Source organism: Osmerus mordax, chromosome 4, assembly GCF_038355195.1.
Source record: "Osmerus mordax isolate fOsmMor3 chromosome 4, fOsmMor3.pri, whole genome shotgun sequence".
In the NCBI taxonomy this organism is placed as follows: domain Eukaryota; kingdom Metazoa; phylum Chordata; class Actinopteri; order Osmeriformes; family Osmeridae; genus Osmerus; species Osmerus mordax.
The window spans coordinates 2434095-2457009 of NC_090053.1; the positions used below are offsets into that span (position 1 = coordinate 2434095).

At 42.9% G+C, this 22915-nt stretch overlaps 5 protein-coding genes across 8 annotated transcripts; 3 read left to right on the forward strand and 2 right to left on the reverse strand.

The window, feature by feature from the left end:
• Positions 1 to 197: 197 nt before the first annotated feature.
• Positions 198 to 7137, forward strand: clpxb (caseinolytic mitochondrial matrix peptidase chaperone subunit Xb). Of its 3 annotated transcripts, none has more exons than XM_067234357.1 (15): positions 198 to 526; positions 1146 to 1220; positions 1569 to 1729; positions 1897 to 2014; positions 2144 to 2298; positions 2460 to 2619; positions 2908 to 2949; positions 3652 to 3828; positions 3969 to 4133; positions 4319 to 4407; positions 4513 to 4677; positions 4839 to 5138; positions 5401 to 5493; positions 5583 to 5689; positions 5848 to 7137. In XM_067234357.1, the coding sequence occupies exons 2-15, from the start codon at positions 1166 to 1168 to the stop codon at positions 5936 to 5938; spliced, it is 1878 nt and encodes a 625-aa protein (XP_067090458.1). In that variant the 5' UTR covers positions 198 to 526; positions 1146 to 1165; the 3' UTR covers positions 5939 to 7137. The 3 variants fall into 3 exon arrangements, with proteins under 3 accessions (XP_067090458.1, XP_067090459.1, XP_067090460.1); XM_067234358.1 differs by having other exon boundaries at positions 198 to 389; XM_067234359.1 differs by lacking the exon at positions 2908 to 2949.
• Positions 7138 to 7962: 825 nt separating this feature from the next.
• On the forward strand, positions 7963 to 9973 carry LOC136941612 (ubiquitin-associated protein 1-like). The gene is made up of 5 exons (XM_067234148.1): positions 7963 to 8094; positions 8262 to 8975; positions 9361 to 9531; positions 9658 to 9759; positions 9839 to 9973. The coding sequence occupies exons 1-5, from the start codon at positions 7963 to 7965 to the stop codon at positions 9971 to 9973; spliced, it is 1254 nt and encodes a 417-aa protein (XP_067090249.1).
• A 677-nt stretch (positions 9974 to 10650) lies between these two features.
• On the reverse strand, positions 10651 to 15509 carry LOC136941768 (protein regulator of cytokinesis 1-like). Of its 2 annotated transcripts, XM_067234360.1 has the most exons (15): positions 15429 to 15509; positions 14794 to 14926; positions 14581 to 14703; positions 14203 to 14436; positions 13902 to 14072; positions 13464 to 13613; positions 13202 to 13349; positions 12983 to 13119; positions 12791 to 12886; positions 12548 to 12694; positions 12349 to 12459; positions 12067 to 12168; positions 11807 to 11980; positions 11567 to 11604; positions 10651 to 11183 (listed from the first exon to the last, which is right to left on the reverse strand). In XM_067234360.1, exons 1-15 carry the CDS (start codon positions 15437 to 15439, stop codon positions 11132 to 11134), a joined length of 1827 nt encoding a protein of 608 aa, XP_067090461.1. In that variant the 5' UTR covers positions 15440 to 15509; the 3' UTR covers positions 10651 to 11131. The 2 variants fall into 2 exon arrangements, with proteins under 2 accessions (XP_067090461.1, XP_067090462.1); XM_067234361.1 differs by lacking the exon at positions 11567 to 11604.
• A 281-nt stretch (positions 15510 to 15790) lies between these two features.
• On the reverse strand, positions 15791 to 19023 carry spi1a (Spi-1 proto-oncogene a). The gene is made up of 5 exons (XM_067234370.1): positions 18869 to 19023; positions 18495 to 18588; positions 17954 to 18135; positions 16958 to 17126; positions 15791 to 16855 (listed from the first exon to the last, which is right to left on the reverse strand). The coding sequence occupies exons 1-5, from the start codon at positions 18890 to 18892 to the stop codon at positions 16533 to 16535; spliced, it is 792 nt and encodes a 263-aa protein (XP_067090471.1). The 5' UTR covers positions 18893 to 19023; the 3' UTR covers positions 15791 to 16532.
• A 1971-nt stretch (positions 19024 to 20994) lies between these two features.
• tmem276a (transmembrane protein 276a) lies at positions 20995 to 22907 on the forward strand. Its single transcript, XM_067234369.1, has 4 exons — positions 20995 to 21391; positions 21811 to 21924; positions 22046 to 22183; positions 22394 to 22907. Exons 1-4 carry the CDS (start codon positions 20995 to 20997, stop codon positions 22636 to 22638), a joined length of 894 nt encoding a protein of 297 aa, XP_067090470.1. The 3' UTR covers positions 22639 to 22907.
• The last annotated feature ends 8 nt before the right edge of the window (positions 22908 to 22915 follow it).

Here is a 22915-nt window from a genome sequence, read left to right on the forward strand (position 1 = left end):
TGTAAATAATGTTATATTTCTATTTATATAATTAAATAAACATTACCGTTACAACTCTTTGTCAAGCGTCAGATTGGTTAATAGTGCAACAGTATGAAAGTAGGCCGAACAGGTGAGAAAGAGTTTGAGCAATAATAATAAAATATTGGGCGCGCCCCCTTTAACATGTGATGCACAGAACCAGGCCAACACACTGCTGTTGCACCCTAGTAGTTTCCTAACGCAAGAGGAGAAATTGTTAACCTCGATCTCGTAGGCTAGTTTGACTGACCTATTTCATAACCCCAAACGTTACATCATATGAAGTCTATTACCACCTGGGGTAAAAACGACGTAGAGCCTGGGAATAACCATAGCTCCATGCGATCGATCGGCACATTGTGACATTGGTATGACACATTGACCTGCTATAATTGCTAGCTAGCTAGCGGACTAGCTAAACACTTGTAAGTCCGTGAAATAGTGACTCGACGAAATCCATTTGTGGTTGAAGTTGTCTTGTTTGATTTCGTCTTACCTCCTCACTGTAAGTAAAGTCACATGATTCAGTTAGCCACAGTACTGTACTGCTAGCTAACATAATCGTAGTTTTGTCAAATAAACACCTATCCAGCTGCTTATTATAGTTCACTGAAGCTAGACTATGGCTGTGCCTCACTGTCAGCAGTGGATTGTTTACCTGTCGACTCGCTTGCTTGCTACAGTCAGTAGCTAACCTAGAGCTAAATAGCCAAGAGTGATTATCGAGGCCCACTGTGGGCGCAGCAGTCTAGCTCTTGTATTGACTTAAATCGGTATTTTGGAACAAAGTTTTAATGTTATTGCAGTGGTGGTATTATTAGTCTAGCATTTCTGATAACGTGCAGTGCAGGCATGTTATTGGATGTAGCCTATTCATATTGAACAGATAGCTATGCTACCCTACTAGCCAGTGTTTCCTTGCAATACGTGTCTGAGCAGCATTCGGCCTAGCTGCGACCCACTAGCTAGCTACAGTAGCTAGCACGCTAACCAGCATAGCCATTAACTAGGCTATTAGTGGTACCCACGCAGGGTGCATTAGCATGTGCAGTAGAATTGTTGCAATTAAGCCTGCTATCACTACTATTGTCATTCTCAAGACCGTCTACCCCTCACTCCACCAGGACCTTGAGGTTAAGTGACTATGTCCTGCCCATGTACGTCGGCCGCGAGGATATTCTTCAATTCCGCACAAAGAGGTACATTTCATCAAAGTTTTTTCTTTTTCTTTTCTTTTATTAGTATCGCTATTTTAGAATAATTAGAATCGAAACTAGATTGTTACCATGAGTAGTTGGCTGCTGCCACACTGGATTAGCACGATACATACTTGACCTTTTTTATGCATAATTGAATCATTACTCAAGATGTTGAGTCTCCAGCTTTCTTTGGAATGTCACCTAGGCCTACATGGTTATAAAGTCGGTTGGATTCAAGATTTAAGTGTGTATCTTTTTTAAATGTTTATACATAGGCTATGTGTGTAACATTTTTATTGGAAATATTTGAAAATGTTTATACAATATTTATACTGTTACATTTTACAGGGTTCTCATGTTCACGGATTCAGCTGTATTCCTTGAGTAGACCAGGATCGCGTGAAACATATTTACCGTCCAGGGTCCGCGTGAGATCCTTTTCTGAAACTGCAGTCTGTTTTGCCTCAAAAGATGGCACCACAAAGGATGGCTCTGGTGACGGTGGAAAGGTACATTTAATTGAATGTCTAAAATCAATTGTGTAATCTAAGATAATACCGTAATAAATAATTTAACATTCAAAGTAAATGGAAAATCTGTACCAAGTTTTTTTTCGTTTTTATATGTGTTTTTCTGTATTTTCCCAACCATCTCTATATTTTGTTTGTAAATTTAGAAAAGCATCAGTGAAGGAAAGAGATCGTCTGGCTCTTCTGGGGGCTCAGGGAAGGGAGGGAGCCAGCTACGCTGCCCCAAATGTGGAGACCCCTGCACACATGTTGAGACCTTTGTCTGTAAGTACCCTTTTTAAAGATGAATTCATCAAATGAGCTTAAAAGATAACCGTTATAACCCCAGAGATCCATTCTAGGTACTGAAAAGAAAAGAACAAAGATATCTGATTGAGTGCTTTACTTCCTCAGCATCGACACGATTTGTGAAATGTGAGAAATGCCATCACTTTTTTGTGGTCCTCTCTGAGAGTGACTCCAAGAAAGGCTTAAACAAAGAGGCGGAGTCTGCTGCTGAAGCAGTGAAACTGGCTTTTGCTCAGAAACCACCCCCACCACCTAAAAAGGTTAGAAGGCCAACTAATGGAATTAGTGGAATAGAAGTTGTCTCAACAGAAAAATGCTGGTGTATATCTCACAAAGTTAGTGTGAATTATAAGTAGGTATATGTACAAACGCTTTTAAGTTGATAGTTGGAAAGATATTAAGTTTTAACATTCCTTTTCAGATATACGCATACCTCGACAAATACGTTGTCGGTCAGTCCTATGCTAAGAAGGTGTTAGCAGTGGCTGTGTACAACCATTACAAGCGCATCTACAACAACATCCCAGCAGGGAGCCAACAGCAGGCAGAGGTGGAGAAGCAAGCCTCCCTGACGCCAAGAGGTCAGCATTCTGTCAGGAAAACCACCCCAACTCGTTCTACATGAAAAAAAAAAAAAGACTAAATGTACATGTTCCACAAACTAAAGCGTTGACATTTGTCACTCAAGTGTTCAGACATACTTTTTAGGGTCAAAACAGTTGATTTTCTTTGTCTCTATGCTTTGGCATTTGTCCAATGGTTAAAACATTTTATTTCTTCATAGATTTAAGAATTGTGTTATGTAGAATCAAGTCATTGGAACATAGTATGGTGATGGCAATGTTGGTAATTTCATCCTCTCCCTGTAGAACTAGAGATGAGAAGACGGGAGGATGAGTACCGATTCACAAGTAAGTGATCGGCACTCCCTAGTAAATTTCTAGTATTGGCTTCAGGTGTCAAATATTTTGTTTGATCTCATAAATTGCACAAATGCCAAACTTAACAGACACTCATTGTGATTTCACGTGGTTCTGGAACTGGTCTCATGAATAGAAGCAAATTAATCTGTTATCCTGCACTGAATGTTGTGTATACAGGGAGATTAGATGTCCCAATGACCTAGATAAAGTGCATCTGAATTCCCAGTCCTGTGTTCTTCCATTCAGTAAGCCCACACTAGTGCTTTGATGGAAATGTATTCATAGATTGATCTTGGACCTGTTGCTGCCCACTGTTTGGCATGAGTGACTCCTTACTACTCGGATTATGCAATTCCGTACTCATTCAATTGAATACTTACTTCCGTAATGGAATTCATTCAGTTTAAGGACTTTGTATCAGTGCAGTCATCGTTTAGTTACTTTGCTAATAAATACAGACTTCCTCGACTGACCACTGAAATACTGTAGAGCTGTGCACTTCAGATTTTCTACTGTCCTTTCTAAATCCACTATTGGTCCTCGCTTTGGATAAAAGCATCTGCTAAATGAATCAAATGCAAAAATGTATTTTTAGGTTTAGCGGGTTTATAAAAAAATATTCAGAGTGTATATACAAAGTTCGTTGTGATCCCACTCTAAACAGGTCATTTGTAACTGTGTATGTTGTAGAACTACTGCAGATTGCTGGGATCAGTCCCCATGGTAACGCCCTGGGCGCATCCGTGCAGCAGCAGGCTACCCAGCAGGCACCTCAGGAGAGGAGGGGCGGGGATGTTTTGGACTCCACCCACACTGACATCAGACTGGAGAAGAGCAACATCGTGCTCCTGGGTCCGACTGGATCAGGTCCGTTGGGAATCATCACATCACCATGTTATTCATGCCATGGTCAAATATGTTTGTTTTTTTGTTATTTTTAAATGTGATTTTTATTTATTTTATATGTCAAGACTCACTTAAATATATTGTATTTTACTGTTTCATAGGCAAAACCTTGCTGGCTCAGACCCTGGCGAGGTGTCTTGATGTTCCCTTTGCGATATGTGATTGCACCACTCTGACCCAAGCCGGATATGTAGGGGAGGACATTGAGTCAGTCATTGCTAAACTGCTGCAGGATGCTAACTACTCAGTGGAGAAAGCGCAGCAAGGTGGGTAACACAAGATGACACAGCTGTCATAACTGCTAAGTTGTCTATGGTGACGCATGGCTGGCGTTCTGTCCAACAGACTGTTTGCAGGCACATGTCTAAATACTATTTAGAAAGAGAATGTTCTTGGCGTCCAGTGTTCTAACGGTGATGATGTAACACTGAGCTGTGTATTCCCTGTGCAGGGATAGTGTTCCTGGATGAGGTGGATAAGATTGGCAGCGTGCCTGGCATTCACCAGCTCAGAGATGTTGGCGGGGAAGGAGTCCAGCAGGTTAGTAAGAAACATTAGAATTGAACATGTCCCAGATACCATTGTTATCCCTCTTCCTTGTGTTTTGTGTGGTTTCGGGGGTAAAGTGCATTTTTACTCATACAGGGACTTCTCAAACTGCTGGAGGGCACAATCGTCAATGTACCTGAGAAGAACTCCAGGAAGCTCAGAGGAGAGACCGTTCAAATAGACACCACGAACATCCTGTTTGTCGCGTCGGGTGCTTTCAATGGACTTGACAGAATCATCAGCAGGAGAAAGAACGAAAAGGTGAGGCCTACCAGACCTGTCTCAGTCACCTGCTCTGAACCCAGCCCGAGATCTGGGTGTCATCACCTAAATGGGGAACGTTCTGGAAACCCTATGTTCACAAAGTGTGTAATTCTCCTCTTCCGTCCTCTTCCTCCTCCTCCTCCTTTGTGCACCTGCAGTACCTCGGTTTTGGCACCCCCTCCAACATGGGGAAGGGGCGGCGTGCGGCGGCGGCGGCCGACCAGGCCAACAGCAGTGGGGACACGGACACGCTGGCTGAGATCGAGGAGAAGGACCGGCTGCTGAAGCTGGTGGAGGCCAGGGACCTGATCGAGTTCGGGATGATCCCAGAGTTTGTGGGCCGCCTGCCCGTGGTGGTCCCTCTGCACAGCCTGGACGAGGAGACACTGGTGCGCATCCTGACGGAGCCCCGCAACGCCGTCGTGCCCCAGTACCAGGCTCTCTTCAGCATGGACAAGGTGAGGCTGGGAGCAGGGGACATTCTGAATGGTCGTTATCCAAGCCCGATAACGACCCCCCCCCCCAGAACCGCCCCTGCAGGGGAGGGGCACCAGGGCCCCCCGACCTGTCTGTCACCCACCTGACAAAAAGACTATTTTCTGAAGGTTTTATGACTACAAACTGTCGATTATCACAGTGCGTCTCCTCTTAGGTTGGCATGTTGAGACTAAATGTGCTCATCACTGATTCATTGGACGAGTGTCTGATTTTGTGTTTCAGTGTGAGCTCAGTGTAACTGCAGATGCCTTGAAGTCCATCGCCAGGCTGGCCCTGGAGAGAAAGACTGGAGCCCGTGGCCTCAGGTCCATTATGGTACGAGAGGAAACAAATGGTCTCAAACAAGTTGACATACAGTTATACTGTGTTTTTGTTGTGAATGTTTTGCAAACTGTTCTCCACAGGAAAAGCTGCTCCTGGAACCCATGTTTGAGGTTCCTCACTCTGACATCATGGCTGTAGAGTTGACCAAAGATGTCGTCCAGGGAAAATCAGAGCCCAGATACGTCAGGTCAGAGCACACCTTGTTTGACTCCTCTCCCCCACCGTAGATTGCGACCTTTTCATGCCTCCTACCTAGGTCAGAACCCTTAAGCGCTGCACAGCCAAGCTCTGCAGAGCCAGCCATGTGATATGAAAGCTGAACTGAGGATCACATTTGACTTCCAGGGCCCCTGTGAAGGTGTCTACCGAGGAGGAATACGACTCCGGCGTTGAGGAAGAGAGCTGGCCCAGACAAGCAGACGCAGCCAACAACTGATCCTCCCTCCACCCTTTTTGTTTCTCCGAGAACTCCTAACGACTGCAGTCTCAAATCATTAGATTCCCTAGAACCCTTAGATGGAAACCAGCTGTTGTCTCCTTGTAACCCTGCCCTGAGACCCCACACAGGCCTTGGAGGCTGTAGTAAAGGGACCCCATCCAGGAGGTTCTCACTGAGGTGTGTCTGCGTAAATAACAGGATTTGTATCTGACACGTGTCCTATTGGTCCCATGAATCCAGGAGTTAATCTGTAACAACAGGAGGTGCGCAACTAACAAGGTGGACTTCTACCTGGTACATTTTCAATCTTTGCGGATTGTTAACAATTTTATCTATCTAAAAGATAATGCAATTTTATTCTTAAAAGGATTAGTAGCTAGGAGATTTGCCTTCTCTTTTTTGGGGGTGATAGGTTGTAAAGCAAGGGAATCAAATTATCATAACGGGATCATATTGTACACTTGAAGGCATAGGGTTAGGAATATTCTGCTTCAGTGTTTTCTTGTTACATGATACAGCTAATGCCCTGTTGTCATGGTATTCAATATTTACATCAGTATTTTGATGTTTTCTTACTCACCATTTTAATAATGGTGTTGATAATGAAATTGGCTCGTAAATGTTGGGCAGTGGCGCATAGTTAGAATTGATCATTTTGTATCACTAGGCAACCTGTAATATCTCATCACTTGTTTGGTGTATGCCTACACCAGCACACTAAACAGCAGGACTAGAAACTTGTTACCTTTTTAAAACACTCGAAAAAGTTTGTGTTGTGTGTTTTATTTTCTATCTCAAGCCTCTCCGGTAGAATGTATGAAAGGTTACCCTCAGACTCCTTTACACGCGACTGAATCGACACAGCAAATCTTCCTGCATTGGGTCAAGTTTAGGAACCTCACCTTAAGTGATGCCGACTGTAAATCGTACTTCAGTAGACTACTCTGTAATCTTTGCCTTTTTGTTCCTAGCACAGTCTTTGGACAAAACCGTGCTGCTGTCCACCTACATGTTCTATGAAATGAGATTAATTTAGGATTGTACCTTTTAATTTGATTTAAATTCATATTTGCTTTAAGTTATGTTTCGAAACAGCTTTTCTCAGTTCAAAGGTCAATCATCTATATGCCCCAAAGTTGTGAATCTAAAACGTGTTGTGGTATTGTTTAAATATATAAATAAAATGTATATCTCTGTACAGACATTCTGTGTTTTATTTAATTAAAATTTGGGGTCAAATTGTGCTTCTTACGTGATGTAAAACCACTAGGGGGCACCAAAGATCCCATTAGTGCCTTAGCTAGATCTTGTTCTATTTAGAGACAGTCCTCTTATCTAAGCAACTCATGTTTAATCTCTGAGTATTGTAATCTAATTTTTCCCAACACCTCAGCATTTTCCTAATCCTCTCCTCTGACTTGCTGTCTATCCTTCCTCCTCCTCACTCATGTTCATATGCGCACGCCGATAAACAGACAATGTTGACAACTATGGAGCAGAAATAATCTCTGGGTACACGTTATATACTCACATCTTTGTTTTTGATATCCACATAATGTGTATCTGGGGGAGATAATGGTTTCCATTATATCCATTCCTCAAAGTGTTTGTTGTGACAGTAATGATAAGCTATAAATTCCCCACCTCCTATGTGTGGAAGAACAAGATGTTCGTGATTTGTACACCGTGCGTTAGTAAACATTTCTTATGTAATGGGCTTAGTATTAAAAAGAATGAGCCGGTGTGATCACTCAGTATTAGTCCCCACACACCTGCAGTGTTTCACATCAACACGGAGGACGCGCTAGAGAGGATACTACTCACAGAGAGGTGAGTGTCTGAAATGCTAATAATTTGATCAATAATTTAAAATGATCAGACAGAAAGAGCTGCCTAGTATTCTTAAATATTTACGACAATCTTTTGCCTACTGTGCCTTCCCTGTCAGTACAAACTGATCGCTTTTGGACTCAGATTTTGAAACATCTGTAAGTGTTTTTGTTTCTGTGTTTTGGTGCAGAATGAACTACTTGGAGGGCGTTCCCTTCAAGACCCCTGTGGGCGCTTTGGCAGAGCCCTTGGAGGAGGTGGATCCGGTCACAGCTCCAGAAATCACCGTCCCTGACTACCTCCAGATATTGAGAAGCACAGAGGTTAGCCCACCAGAGCATGAACACGGATGTCCATATATAGAGGCCTTTTCCCACTCCTTAGCTGTTAAAAATGAACACGAAGAACTGCGAATGTGTCAACTAAGTCTGTGTTTCTGTGAGTATATGAAATAATGTATCACTGAAGAGTTTGTTGCTCTTTTTGGCAGTATGAGTTCACCATGGAAAACTGGATCTTGACGGGGCTTCGGAGTGGCTGTCTGAGGGAGCAGCGAGCCCCTCCCCCCCCTTGTGGCGGGGAATCCGCCTCCTGCCCTCCTTACTGGCTGATGTTCAGCAGTCCTCAGGAGAGACGCTTGGCCAACCTCAAGAGCAGTGAGCTGTGGGCTCCCGTCCTCCGACCGCGCAGCCACAGCCTGAGCTCTGCCGACCTCCACCACCGACAGCGCAGCATCTGGTTAATCAGCTCTGACTCCGAGCACGAGGCCGGCTACTCTGAGGACGATGAGGGTTCTTCAGGCGAGGAGAACCGGCCCCACCCCTCTCTGTGTGAAAGGCCGCGAGGTACTGCACCAAAACACCCTTTATCCAGACTCAAGGACGTCCATCGCGATCCCTCATCTCACCGCTCCAACCCTGTGTCTCCTCGAGGCCTGGGCCTCCACAAAAGGGCTTCCTTGTCAACCCTCCAGGACAGCATGCAGACCTCCCTCTCTGCATTGGAGCCGTCCCACTCCAGCAGTCCACAAGCCCATAGCCAGAGGCTGAGCAGGAGGAGACACCTACAGTTCTCCAAGGAAAGAAAGAACTCCCTGCCCCTTAAGCTGCGTTGCTCTTGTCCTTGTCTCTGTTCTCCTCATTCCAGACCTCAGCAGCCTCGGCCGTCCTCGGCAGGGCCAATTGTCAAAAACCACAGCAACAGGGTGAGCCAATTCTGATATTTTCTGAGTGCATTTATTTGCTGTGACTAGACTGGAGCGGACATGCTATAAACTGTATTCGTAAGGTAGTGTGTGCCACTAGTTGAAGTGTCTGCTACGTAGAGCATACTCAAACAATTCCCTTTCATTGCCTGTATCCATTTTACATTACATTTGCATTTAGTCATTTAGCAGCCGCTCTTATCCAGAGCAACTTACAGTAAGTACAGGGACATTCCTCCCGAGGCAAGTAGGGTGAAGTGCCTTGCCCAAGGACACAACGTCATTGGGCACGGCTGGGAATCGAACTGGCAACCTTCAGATTACTAGCCCGACTCCCTCACCGCTCAGCCATCTGACACCCCTCTGTATCCACTCTACTCTACAGGCTCCTCGGCCCAGAACCTCCCATGGCCTGGTACTTGATTCATCTTCAGAGCTTCTCTCAGCCCTCAGCCAGAAAGAGAGAGAGCTACTGGAGGTCATCACAAGACAGGGGTACCATCTACGCACAGCCATCCTGGCCCTACAGAAGACAGGCTACAGCAGTCCAGAGAAAGTAGGATATATTGAGATGCTCTAGGGATCATTTAAATTGCTGTTAACGAATTGATAGAACATTGGTGACTTGCCCGTTCTGATAGAACAGGAAACTGGTAGCAGTATCCTGGTCTTGTGCCCACAGATCATAAACTACCTGGTTGCTAGTGAGCGGTTATGTGAGCTGGGATACGACGAGACACAGGTAGAAGAGGCACTTGAGATGTTCCAGAACTGTGAGAGCAAGGTAACTAACACAGCAGTGGAGTGACAGCTATCTCTTCATGTTTACTTTCACGGTGCTTGAGTGTGCTTTACCATTTCAGGCTGCAGAGTTCCTGCGTCTCCTGACACAGTTCAATGAGATGGGCTTCCAGCAGAGTGCTATTAAAGAAGTGCTGCTCATCCATGAAAACCACCGTGAGAGGGCCCTGGAGGAGCTTATGACAAGGGTGGCTTAAGTCACAGCACATCTTGTACCTCAGGGGAGTCAGGTGGCTGAGCGATTAGGGAATCGGGCTAGTAATCAGAAGGTTGCCAGTTCGATTCCCGGCCGTGCCCGATGACGTTAGGTCCTTGGGAAAGGCACTTTACCCTACTTGCCTCGGGGGAATGTCCCTGTACTTACTGTAAGTCGCTCTGGATAAGAGCGTCTGTTAGATGACTAAAATGGACTAAATGAAAATGAATGGGAAATGCAGTTGATGGAATATAGTTAACCCCCCCCCGCTTTAGTAAGAATGCAGATCTGAGTCAATTATTTTTAGGCTTCCATATGGACATTAGTATTAAGATATTGGAATATTTGTCCATAAAGAAATTCACTTTACAAATGTTTGTCATTGTGTTTGTTCTAGAGCTCCGCTTTGTAGGCTACGACTCAATACTTTTTTGCTACTTTGTAATAACTTTCTGCGGCCAGCATTTCTAGAAATGAACGAGGGTAAAAAACCTTTCTAGACGTGACTAAATGACATTTAAGACCTCAAATGAAAATTTGGCAGTTTTTAAGATGTTTTAAGGCCTTAAATTTAAAGTTAAGAATTTTAGACTTAAAACCCCACAGGAACACTGATTATACTTCCCAAAACACTCAGATATTGAAACAAAACATTTATTTACAGTTTGCAAATCACCAATTACACTCACATATGTTTAAAACAAGTGCTGTTATTGCAGCAGTGCTGACAGCAGATTGTGCACTTAAAATACCTTAAAGATAACACAAAAAATGTGTAGTGTAAAGTGTATAGTCAAAGTTGAGAGGGAAAAACTCATGATCAGCTAGCCCAAAACATGTATACAATAAGCTTGTATCAAATTGAAAATGATCAAATAGCCATATAAAAGAAAGGACAAAGTTTCATGAAAACTGTTCCGAAGTCCCGCGTGTCATTCAGCGGGAAGCTAAAGAAACTTAAAAATCTAATAATATAATAACATAAAATATTTAGAAAATCGTGTGTCAACTTGGAGTTACATTCATTGTATTGATTAACTTTCCTTCAAAGATATTTCAGAGACTCCAACAGTGTTAACATAATGCTGGGGGCACTGCTGAGCTGGTCGACCCAGAGTGCATCCCTGGCCCGGCCCTCAGAGATGAGTGACTGTAGAGTTCAGGTGTCCTGTCTGGATGATGGTAGATTTGGAGACCTTTGAAAGGTCTCGCTTTGGGGAGAAATAAGACAAAATGTTACAACAAACGAAACTTGTAGCCATACAACTCCTATATTCATTCGCCTCAAATCATTTTCCATGCACATAACAACAAGGTTGAGGTCAGTAAGTGAACTGTCCACAACCTTGCAACAGAACACAGAAACACCAAGCAGAACGGGTTGTTAAAAGTGGAAAGGTAAAATAACTGATTTTCCAGCAACACACAGCCCAATTCAAAGAGTTTAGATGAACGCTTGCCTTCTCTAAAACATTTAGACAACAGCAGAGGACTCAAGTGTGTCCTCCAGGAGGTAAAGCTGAAAAGTAGACATACTGTACATGCCATGTTGGTTAGTCGGGGGAGCGTAAATGTTACACGGCTAAATACAGACCTTTTAATGATGGTGGAATCAATGTTGACAAAATCCTTCTACAATAGAATGAACAGTTTGATTCAAAGTTAATGATGACAATGTTGACAATGACAACATAGTCACATCACAAGATAAAGCGAGTCAATTGTGGGTAACCTGCTGGGTTTTTTCATTTGACCAGTTACAAAATCTGACTGGATTGTGTGTTGCTGGAATAATCATCATCAGCATACGTCTTAAATATACAAAAAGAATTACCGCAAATTCTGAATAGGTGCTGGCAACCGAGTTGATGCTGAAGTTCCGGTGTGGGCTAGCTGGTGGTCTTAAAGTACCGCCCAGAGCAGCTCCATAGAGGTGGGAGATGTTCTCCTTGTTCCTCTCCTGAGCCCGAGGAGTTCTGGCGCGTGCAGGGGTGCGCAGTCCAGGAATCTGTGTTGGAACCCGCAGGCATTAAAAACGAGTTCTCTGAGAGAGTGTTGGTGTCAGAGCCAGGGAAGGTTACGGACTGTTCTCACCTTACTGATGGACAGAGGAGGTCGTAGGCTAGGAGATTGGAAGGTGCTTCCTCCGGAGCGAAGCGTACTGTTGGGAGTGGACATGCTGCAGGTGGAATTTAGCTAGATGGAAAGGGGGGGGAGAACAGGGAATCACTACGGTTTCTTACCATGCAACTGTGAAAAACACCATTGTTGACTGAAGGAGGAGGATCAAGAAAACGTCAATAAGAGAAAGGCCAAAAAGATCGGATGAATACGAACAAATAAAAGATGCTAATTTTTTCGCCTGCCCTGTATTACCTTTCTCGTTTTGCTAGGTGTGGGAGTAGCCGCAAGACGTCTTTTGGACGGCGTCTTCACAGTGGTTCCAAACTGCATGTCCTTCTCGAACTGCTTGTTTTTCTTCAGTTGCTATCACACATGCCGAGTTAGTTCAGTATTGCCCCCTTCTCCTTCATGACTAGATGTTAGTCAGCCGCCATGAAGATTTTAGACTCACCCTTTCCAGTTTCTCTTGCTCCCTCTCATTCTGGAGGACTTGCCATTGCTCCTGTACGTACTGAATGAACTTCTGACCATTGACCAAAAACTCCCTGCACTGTTCCTGTTCCCACAGGTCAATCTGGGTCTTCAGGGTCTTCTCCAACTGAAACAATCATGTCAAGCAGGATTCCTTAACACTTGCCAACCAGGAAGAAAACATTTTTAAAAAGGCCACCAGTCTGATAAACAATGTTGTCACCTTTGGCAGACTTTTTTGAAGGTCGGCCCTCTGCTTCTCCTCTTTCAGAAGGTTCCCTCCTCGATTGTTGAACCTAGAGGGATCTGTTGCCTTTTTCTGTGTACAAAGTTTAAGATGAATAAAAGATAAATCACTGAGTTACCATCTGCAGGGAGAAAAAAAATTAAATAAGATACTGATCCTGTTACTCACATCTAGTTCCAAAAACAGCATCCAGCTCTCCTGCCATCTTCCGACTCCCTCAAAGAGATCCTGGTGATCCTCATATTGTTTTTTGAGGTTCAAAACTTCAGCCTCATGAAGATTCAGACTTTCTTCAGTGAAATTATCTGTGTGCAAAATGACACGTTAAGGACCACCCAGCCCCGTAAGAAATCGGATCTAAAACGCACACCAAGATGTTTACGTTACCGTCAAAGTAAGGAACAAACGCTTGTTTCTGCTCAGAGCTGTAGTAGCACTTCTCCCAAAAGAGCGCTATCTCAGCTCTGATGGCCTCAATGACGTTCTGCATGTTCTTGATCTTGAGCTCTTCCAGACGCCCGGCCTCAGCTTGCAGCTGGGAGAGAGAGACCAGGAGAACCACATCCGTTTCATTCCATTTCATCCCTAGAAACGTAAGTCTTTAAAAATGTGTCATTTCCAACTGAGAGCCATAACGATGCTTCCTTACAGAGTCCAGGTTCGTCTTCTTCGACAGGACCATGTGTTCAGATATGGCGTCTCTCTCCTCCAGGGGAACCTGCAGTCTCTCCCACAGCTCCTGGATCTTACCGCGGTAGGCAGAGCAGCGCAGCTCATTCTCAGCCTTGCGCTCCTCCAACTGGAAATGAACACGCACACATTGGATGTTACATTTAGTCATTTAGCAGACGCTCTTATCCAGAGCGTCTTAAAGTAAGTACAGGGACATTCTCCCCGAGGCAAGTAGGGTGAAGTGCCTTGCCCAAGGACACAACGTCATTTTGCATGGCCGGGAATCGAACAAACAACCTTCTGATTAATAGTCTGACTCCCTAACCGCTCAGCCATCTGACCCCTGGATGTTGCACGGAAATGTTTGGTGTTCCTGTTAGGAATGTAGCAGTAGCAAAGCCTCCGTGTAGTCTACCTGACCGAGCAGCAGTTTGAGGGCTGCGATGTTGTCGTTCGACAGGCAGAAGGCCTCCTCGTCCTCGCACACCACGTCTCTCTCAAAGCTGGTGTCAGGCAGCTGATCGAGATGCTCCATGCATTGGATGATCTGCCTTTTGATGCCGATGAACTCGTCATGTCGGCGCACCTAGAAAAAACAACAACAAAAACACTAAGTCTGTGGTATACATGCAAATATGCTTCCTGTCTCTTAGGATTTTTTTTCTTCAGAAAATGGTTTGCCAGCTAACAGACATCACAGATGACCGAGAAGGCACCTTCTCTTGGGTGAGACTGTCCAGGTAGGCACGGTAGCTCTCAAGCTGCTCCAGAGACGGGACTGACTCCAGACTGATGCAGTAAGGAGCTGAGCACATGATGTCACACAGCTCCTGGTCCTCCTTCCAGAAGGCTTTCAGCTGCTGGATCCTCTGGCTCTTCTGATTGATCATCACCTCCAACCGTGTCCTGATATCCTTCTCCAGCTGCAACATCGTGCTACCTTCCTCCTCCTAAAGACACCAACGTTCAGAAGAAGAAGAAAAAAAATCAAGGCCTTGGACAAAATGACAATAATCCTATACATCAACTTCATTATTAAATGAACTTATTATCCACTTTACAGTTAACACGTTAGGAAGGTTTAGTTGTCCTACCTCAAATGGTGGTAGCTGTAGTTCCTGGCACAGGCTCTCAAGCTCTTTGCTACAAGACTCGATACTGCTCAACAATCGCTTCCTGAGACTCTCCTCCTCTGTAATCATCATCTCCAGCAAGTCCTTTTGGTCAGTAAACAAGCTAGTCAGATAACTTGGTTGATGCCGATATAACTCACTACAACAAATCCTTTCATGCAAGGTCGGACTCACTTTGATATGTTTTTTCACAACATCTGTCCTCTGTAGTCGCTGATCCTCAGGGATGCCGATTTCTTCCCAAATGTCCTTGAGTCTATTAAGAGCTCGATTCAGACAAGCCACCGATTCAGCAGCATGAACTTCACTGAAAAAACGAATAAGAAACAAATACGTTTAACTACTGGCTACGCGAGCTGACTAAAGCAGCAACATCCCAATGTTAGGTTGTAATTATAGCAGACTTGTTAAGTGCTGGACCAGCTAGTACATACTTACACGAACGAAAAATCTGTATATCTAGGCCTTAAACCGGTTAAGCGACCAGTTTAACCGAATATAATTAACACGACTGGCTAGCAGTAGCTACAACCATGTAAGACTCAGTGACGAAACGTCCTGGCAGCGATAATATAAACTAATAAGACTAACATATTTAAGTTCAGAATCGTGTTTAGTTAGCTCTTTATTATTTATCCAATTAACGGATGTCGGTAATAAAACGTTAACATTCGTTAACGCGAAAACTGAGGAAAGACAGCTTGCTAGTATGCTAGTAGAGCTAGCTAGGCTACACAGTAACGAGTAGCCAACTAACGTCGTCGATCTTACAGGCGTTCGCTAAAACAGTCGAAGAAAAAAAGATTTACCTTCTCCTCATGGTCACGGTTCTGAATTTTCTTGATCTCGTTCGTTTTCCAACCTAAATACAACGTGTCTTATAAACACAACCCAACAAGAGAAGTTCTGAAAGGTATTCTACCAGACTGATTCGCCACCTCGTTTCAAATTTTGCACCGAAACAATCATTCGCCTCTCATTGGCCAATGATTGGAGTACGTCAACACAACTTGTTCATTGGCGTAGCGCTACAGACCAATGAGCTTCTCCTCTGGACGGAGAAGGGGAGGTACAACTGCGGACCTTGTAAAAAGTTCTTCAAATTGATTTTATTTTATTTTTATTTTTATGTAAACATGAAAACGTTATTGGCTACACCTTTTCACTGCATCTCGCCCGAGGTAAAACATGACCTCATCAGTCATTTCGGTTTATATGTGTTGCTCTTCAGCGTAGCCTACTGATGTGGTTTATCAACACAATCGTGCATTTAAATAGTGAGCCTAAAAGTTGTTGCCTATAGTGTTTGAATGGAAATGATTAAGAAAGTGTTGGCGAATAAGATAAAGTCTTAAATCAAAGTAACAAACTGGGAATTGAGAGTCCTGGTGCTAGAAAATGGAACATTAACACATGACGGTTTGTTTTATTGTCGATTAAGACGAGCCCTAATTAGATACAAGAACACAACAGAAGAACACATTCATTTTGGTTGATATACTTGTGTCCCATCCCATTCATTTAGAAAGCTAATGTGTAGCCAAGTGAGTTGTTGCTGCTACACATTAAAGGTAAATTAACAATTAAGTAAAATAAATAATTAGGAATAGGACACTAGTGGCGGCACGTGAGATTCATCGCTTCTGTTGCAGCTCGACATGGCAGCAAGTGCGACGTCCGGGTTTATAGGCCTATAGCCTGTTTGTAGTTATTGCAAACATCTGATCCAAACAAGGTCACATGCGACACTGCACGGAATTGGGTCCTGTGGAATACACCTGCGTATTTCAACTTCCTACAGTGCCACGTTCGCAAGATAATAGGGCCACAGTTACAAAGCACGCACACACACGCACACGCATAGAAAATGGCATGGACATAGATTCTTGTTATTGACAAGTATTGGATGAATATCATTGTGTAAGTGAGGGAAACGTCTCCCCTCTGTACAATTTCCTCAGTATTTCCCCACTGAATTGATAAGTCAGTTTCTTTTTCACTTTTTTGATCTCTCCAGTCTTGCCGTAGTTCCGAAGGGCCCTAGCCATTTTTTGATAGGTCATTCGTTTGCGATTTCCTTTCTGGGTGCCCCAGCGGCTGGCCAGTGCTTCCTTGTGTTTAGAGGAGAACTGGAAGATGCCTTTGTCTTGGTCCACCCACCAGATGCTGTCCCTCATGTCTCCATTCTTTAGCAGATCTAGTAGGAACTGGTACAAACGGATCTTCCTTTTGTTGCCTGGATAAAAAATAAATAAATGTTATGTAGAGTCTTTTATTTAAAAGTTTTAACATCTGTATCTGAACCCAAACGACATGACCCTTTTGTTACTGTACTCACTGGAGTCTCTCAATGAGAGTAGAGGCAAGTGGTCTTCTTGGTCGTACTCTCCTTCTGACACCTCAAGAGGAGGACTGCGAGCCGGTTGGTCCTCCTCCTCTGAATAATAATGGGCAGGCGACACAGTGGGCAGATACTGGTAACACAAGGCATGGCTGTAATATGGTATCTGTATGGTGGGTGGAGAAGAAAATCATGACAGAGGTCAATTTTCCAAGGACTAATATAGGAAGTACTTTGGTTTCAGTCAAACAAACCCCCACAGTTACATGACAGTACAGTCAACAGCAGCAGAGTTGAACAGGAGCAAACGTCAAAATGCATGAGTTTGGATGTGGAGAAAATACGAAATTCCCCGTGCTATGTTTTTACAGCCTCTCCATGACCTTATGACAAGTTTAAAGTTCAAAGCCACTGTGTTTTTATTAAATATCTTGACTTCTCTGAATTTAACTTTGAATTTCTATAGTTTTTGTAATTTTTTTTATCTCTTTTTCCCTTGTTTTTCTAGGGGTGATTTCTCAATAACTAGGGTACATCAAAATGTATCCACAATCCAACGGTTGGTGAGTCTGCACAAAACTGCACTATCCTTGCAAGTAGCGGGGGCCTAATGTGTCTTCACTCAGGAAAAACACGTTGTGCAATATTCTGTCTGCACACAAATGTCCGTGTTCCTTTTTTCACTATGGCCCTGAACATCTTTAGACAGAGATTAGGCTACTGTGGTTACATTTACATTTAGTCATTTAGCAGACGCTCTTATCCAGAGCGACTTACAGTGAGTACAGGGACATTCCCCCGAAGCAAGTAGGGTGAAGTGCCTTGCCCAAGGACACAACGTCATTTGGCATGGTTGGGAATCGAACTTCAGATTACTAGCCCGATTCCCTAACCGCTCAGCCACCTGACTCCCTGGTTAACATAACACTGCAGGCACAGTACCTTTTGAGTCATTCGCTTTGTGATATGCTGACTTAATTAAGTCAAACTTACCTGAGGTGATATTGAAAGGACTCCAAGCGCTGGGTCTAGGGGAAGGTGTTGAGGCAGTGTGTCCACATATTGATATTGATCAAAACGTTGGGACCGAACACTCCGTAATTCTGTTAAATGATTTTCTGGAGGTTGTTCAAATTCTGCCTGCTGGACACGCTGGTGGTACTCCCATACATTTTCTAACCAAGAAGAAAAGTACAGGAATATTGTCAGACAAACGTCCAGATTTTAACATATTTCACTCAGCGTGGGAATGGTAAAACATTTGTAAAGAATTTATGAAACCTTAATAATTCATGCAGTCCATCTTTTAAAATATTTGTCAATATATTTGTTGATTTTATCAACAAATGTTCATGCATGGCTTATAATAGACAATTATACCCATGTAGCTTGGAGACATATCTCATAAAGGGTGTTATAATAGCACCTCTATCAAAAAAGTAATAAGCCTGACCAACATTTGTATAAAGGCTGTTCTTTTGAACAGTTTAGTGTCACCAGTCAATAAGCCATATCGATGTTTGTTATTACTCACCTTCATGGGGTTCTCCAACAGCAGTGAGGTATGAGTTCAACTCCAAAGGAGGTCGATAGTTTTCGGTTTCATACGGAGTTATGTTCTCTGATGCCTTGGAGAAGATTACGGTTAAGGCGAGTCTTTAATGAATGCCAAATATTATTCATAAATGCATTGGTTGCATTTATGAAATAGCTGGTGTTCAATGTCTACAAAGTTTGATAAAGGGATCATAAAATCAACATTATATTTAGTCCATGGAAAACTTTTCACCCACCACTAGAATCATTGATGTAGCAACATTGTAAGTTATCACTTAATAGCAAACTTGACAATTTAAGAATGGTAAATGATATATATATCTATAGTGAAACACTGTACACAGTACTTACAGATGGAAAGATATAGCTTTCCATGATGTCAGCAGGCAGTGTGATCGCTACTTTTTGAACTTTTGGTTCTAAAAAAACCCCAGGACCAATCCTTAAGAAAATCTTCTCCTTGAATACAAGTTGCACTGACTGATTAGACAGCTGTCAGACAGATGAATAGGAAAGAGTGTGACAGTAAGCATTATGTGCACACTAGACTAAAGTGAAGTGTCACAGCACACAGGAACCAATCATAACAACTTCATGGGGCTGGTCTTCATCGTTGTTTTGTGTCCATTTTCAACAAATCATCAAGCTCACTCTAATTACACACCACTTTTAAAATAAGCTAATATTGAATATCAGTAAAGATGTTTATCAATAACATGTATATATTTTATTCTGACTAAAATGGTTGAGTCCGTTTTCTGACAATGTTTTATACTGTCTTTTAGTTTAGACAGTAGGAGGTTAAAGAGGACAGCAAAGGTATGAAACCAAAAGAGATGTTTGGACAGAGGCTAGTTCCCCTTTAATCACAGTTAGACACTACAGTCATTCATTTGAGGAAGTTTTGAATGCATTATAACAGACCTGTTTGAAATTCTAACAGCATTCACAGTTCTTTAAACAATGAATACGTTTACAATATCTCACAACAACGAAAGACAAATGCCTTATAAACCTAATTGATTGATTTGTGACAATTTTGTCAGATGCATTGTAAATATCTGTACACAAACATACTATCTAAACAGACACACGCACAGACACACACACGTAGACACACTTCTGAACTCCATCTCAAAGGAGGAACTATAATCAACAATTAGATTCAATTCCCTTTTTTTTTATAGATGGGAATAACAAAGATGAGAGTCCTGAGCAGAACTGGCAATCAAAGACACTGTAGGCTGTCTGAATCGTACAATGCAGTTTCGTACAACAGACCAATAACACGGCATGATCTGATTTGGCATAGGATAGTTTGAGAGAAATTGATGGTTTAGATGGCAGTCAGATATTGTTAAATGTACTGTAAGTGATTACAGTAAGACTGGATCAAATATAAATGTAGTAACTATTCAACATAGAAGGTAAAAATCATATAATAGAACATTTTGTATTACCATAGCAACCTACTTGTACATGTGCTTTGGTTGTTGCTGAGACCACATGTTGAATATACTGTAAGTAAATATTAGCAGGTTTTCCTAACGTGTTGGAGTGTATTTCCTGTCCACAGGAAGTCCGTTACAACTGCAGAGACCGTCTTTTGCACAACTGCTAAAAGAATGTCATCACTTCAACTGTCTCAGCTAAATTAAGTTTAGTGAATATAACAGGAAGATGACATAATCAGTTTCACTTAACATTTGAATGGATTTCAACTCAGTTTCTTGAAAAACAATAGCTATTTTTATGTAGTGGCCATCAAAGGCATAGTTATCTCTGAAAAATGTAACTAGCATCTGACTCAAACTATGATTATTATCCGATATGATTTACTTTGAACTTTTATCTCATATACTGAGACACGTTTTCCCTTACCAAAAACCTAAAACACACACTTACATATTTTGACTAAGGAGCACTACTGACCACATCTAAATGGTAGCCTATGTGTTCTATCAGTTAAGCTTGTAGTCCACAGTAGGCCTGCCTAATGTGAGCCTTTATCTCTCAGGGCACATTTCCTGTACAGAGTAGTCATCCCTGCCTCACGAACCAACAACACGGCCTACAGCACGAGCTGTCTAACCACCTTTTTGCTTCAGATTGTTCAGTGCTCAGTACAAATGTTTGCTCTGTCTCCATCTGCTGGCATTAGTTTTTCGACCTGACAATATGTCCCAGATGGAATGTTACAGTGTTAGGTTCGTTGCCAGATAACCTAAACATAGGCCTGTAGCTGTGATACATCCACCGAATTATGCGTATTTTACGACAGTAACATGAAAGTGAGTGTGGTCCTTTTTACATAATATCAAAGAAACAATATTTTATTTTGAAGTCAATTACGCAATTTCTACTACAGCGAGCTACGAGAGACTATAACAAAATAGTGATTGCTGTCCCAAGGAATCACAGCACCGGTTGGAGAGCTATACCTCGCGCTAAAACAGCTCCTTTAGCGTGCGCGGAACATGGCTGCTATGAGGACATTAACTGTCGCAGGACTCTTTTTGGCTTTTTGTGCCTTAGGACTGATCGCAGTTGCTATTAGTACCGACAATTGGTATGAAACCGATGCAAGGAGGCACCGGGAACGTTGCAAGAATTATTCAAACAAAAGAAATGACCCTGGATATATTTATATTTCAAATCACAACCTCCCTCTGCGCATGTTACCGAAAGAAAATAATGTAGAGAGAAAGGGATCTAGTGGTGGAATCCTCCTGCGTGCTAAACGGCACTTCTTGCCTCCTGCCCCGGCCATGGAGTCCCTCTGCAGTCGGCAATTCAACTCAACCATTACCGGGCTGTGGAGAAAGTGTCACCGGGAAGGATTCGACCTGGAAACAGAGGACCTAATCTTTAAAGGTTTAATTCATTCAATGTCAGCCTGCTACGTTATAGTCTACCGTGTCCGATTTTATTTTTTATTGTTTTTGTTTTTTTATCTGTTAACATTATTTGTACCCCTGATAATGGTATGTTGATCTCTTTGCATTCGACTCGGTCAGTGTTTTAAGACAACGTATGCGCTATCCAAGGTGCTGATGTTGCGCGGTCATCCAACTCACAGCAGGCCTACGCAGTAACAAAGCTTCATCCATCCTTTGAAATGGGCAGGGATATTTTTTCTTTATCCTGTTTAATGTTGAATTTTACAGGCAAGCTCGTTTTTAATTTAATGGTTTGCGTTAGGACATAGGCTACAGTACTGCATGTGTTGTGTTCCAGGCACTGGTGTTTTTCAAATGGGCTGTGTAAAACACTTGTATTCTTTGTATCTGTAGGGTTGATTCGACGTTGCACACAAATTAAATACTACTACTCCTCCTCATCCCTCCCCCGAAATCTGCCAATAAATCTCACCAAGACAATTAAACAGGATAAGTGGCACGCACTCCGTAAGTTGTGGCTTCACACTCAGCCCAGTTTTATTTACTTTTGGTACATTAAGATGGAATCAACTTGATTATTTGAAATGTTATGATTATTGAAATAATTACATTTTTTTCTCCGTGACAGACCTCCAAAGAATGACTGCTAGCTTCATAGGAATGGCAATCTCCATCATTCTTTTCGGCTGGATCATTGGAGTACTGGGCTGTTGTAAGCAGCATGATCTGATGCAGTATGTAGCTGGACTTCTTTTCCTCATGGGAGGTAAGAGCTACTTTACATAGAGAAAGAAGTACTCTGAATGACCACTGTGGGGCAGTAAAGGGTTTGTTATGGAGAGGGAATGACCGAATGGGTACAATATGGTCCAGAAGGGCTGAGTACTGGTAGCCTAATAACACTGATTTAAACACCACGTTTTCTTTTTTAATAATGGTTTTGTGATGTTCCGCCCTTTTCTTTTTGTTTAAACAGGAACCTGCTGTATCATTTCCTTGTGCACCTGTGTAGCTGGGATCAATTTTCAACTTTCCCGTTTTCCCCGCTACATGTATGGAATACCAGAGGATATTAGTCATGGGTATGGTTGGTCCATGTTTTGTGCCTGGGGGGGGCTAGGACTCACCTTGCTGGCTGGGTTTCTGTGCACGCTGGCCCCGTCCCTCTACCCTCCCCACATGGTGGCTCAGAAGCCCAGACAGGAGAATGGCTGTGTGTGACAAGCTGCCAAACTTCCTAGTGACACGTTCCCCACCCCCTTCTGAAATAGCAGAGCTGAGCTGTTTTTCCAAAGACATCATCCAGGGGGATTTAAAACTGAGAGCACTCGCACCATTCTGGCCGCACAATGAACAAGGACATTCTTTCTCTTTGTAGAGGATGTTACTGTAGAGGGAGATTTTAATGAAGATTACTTCATTATCTCTGGGGCTTTCTCTGACCCTCTTAATCAATAAACTGTAAAGCAGGGGTCCCCAAACTACAGCCCGCGGGCCG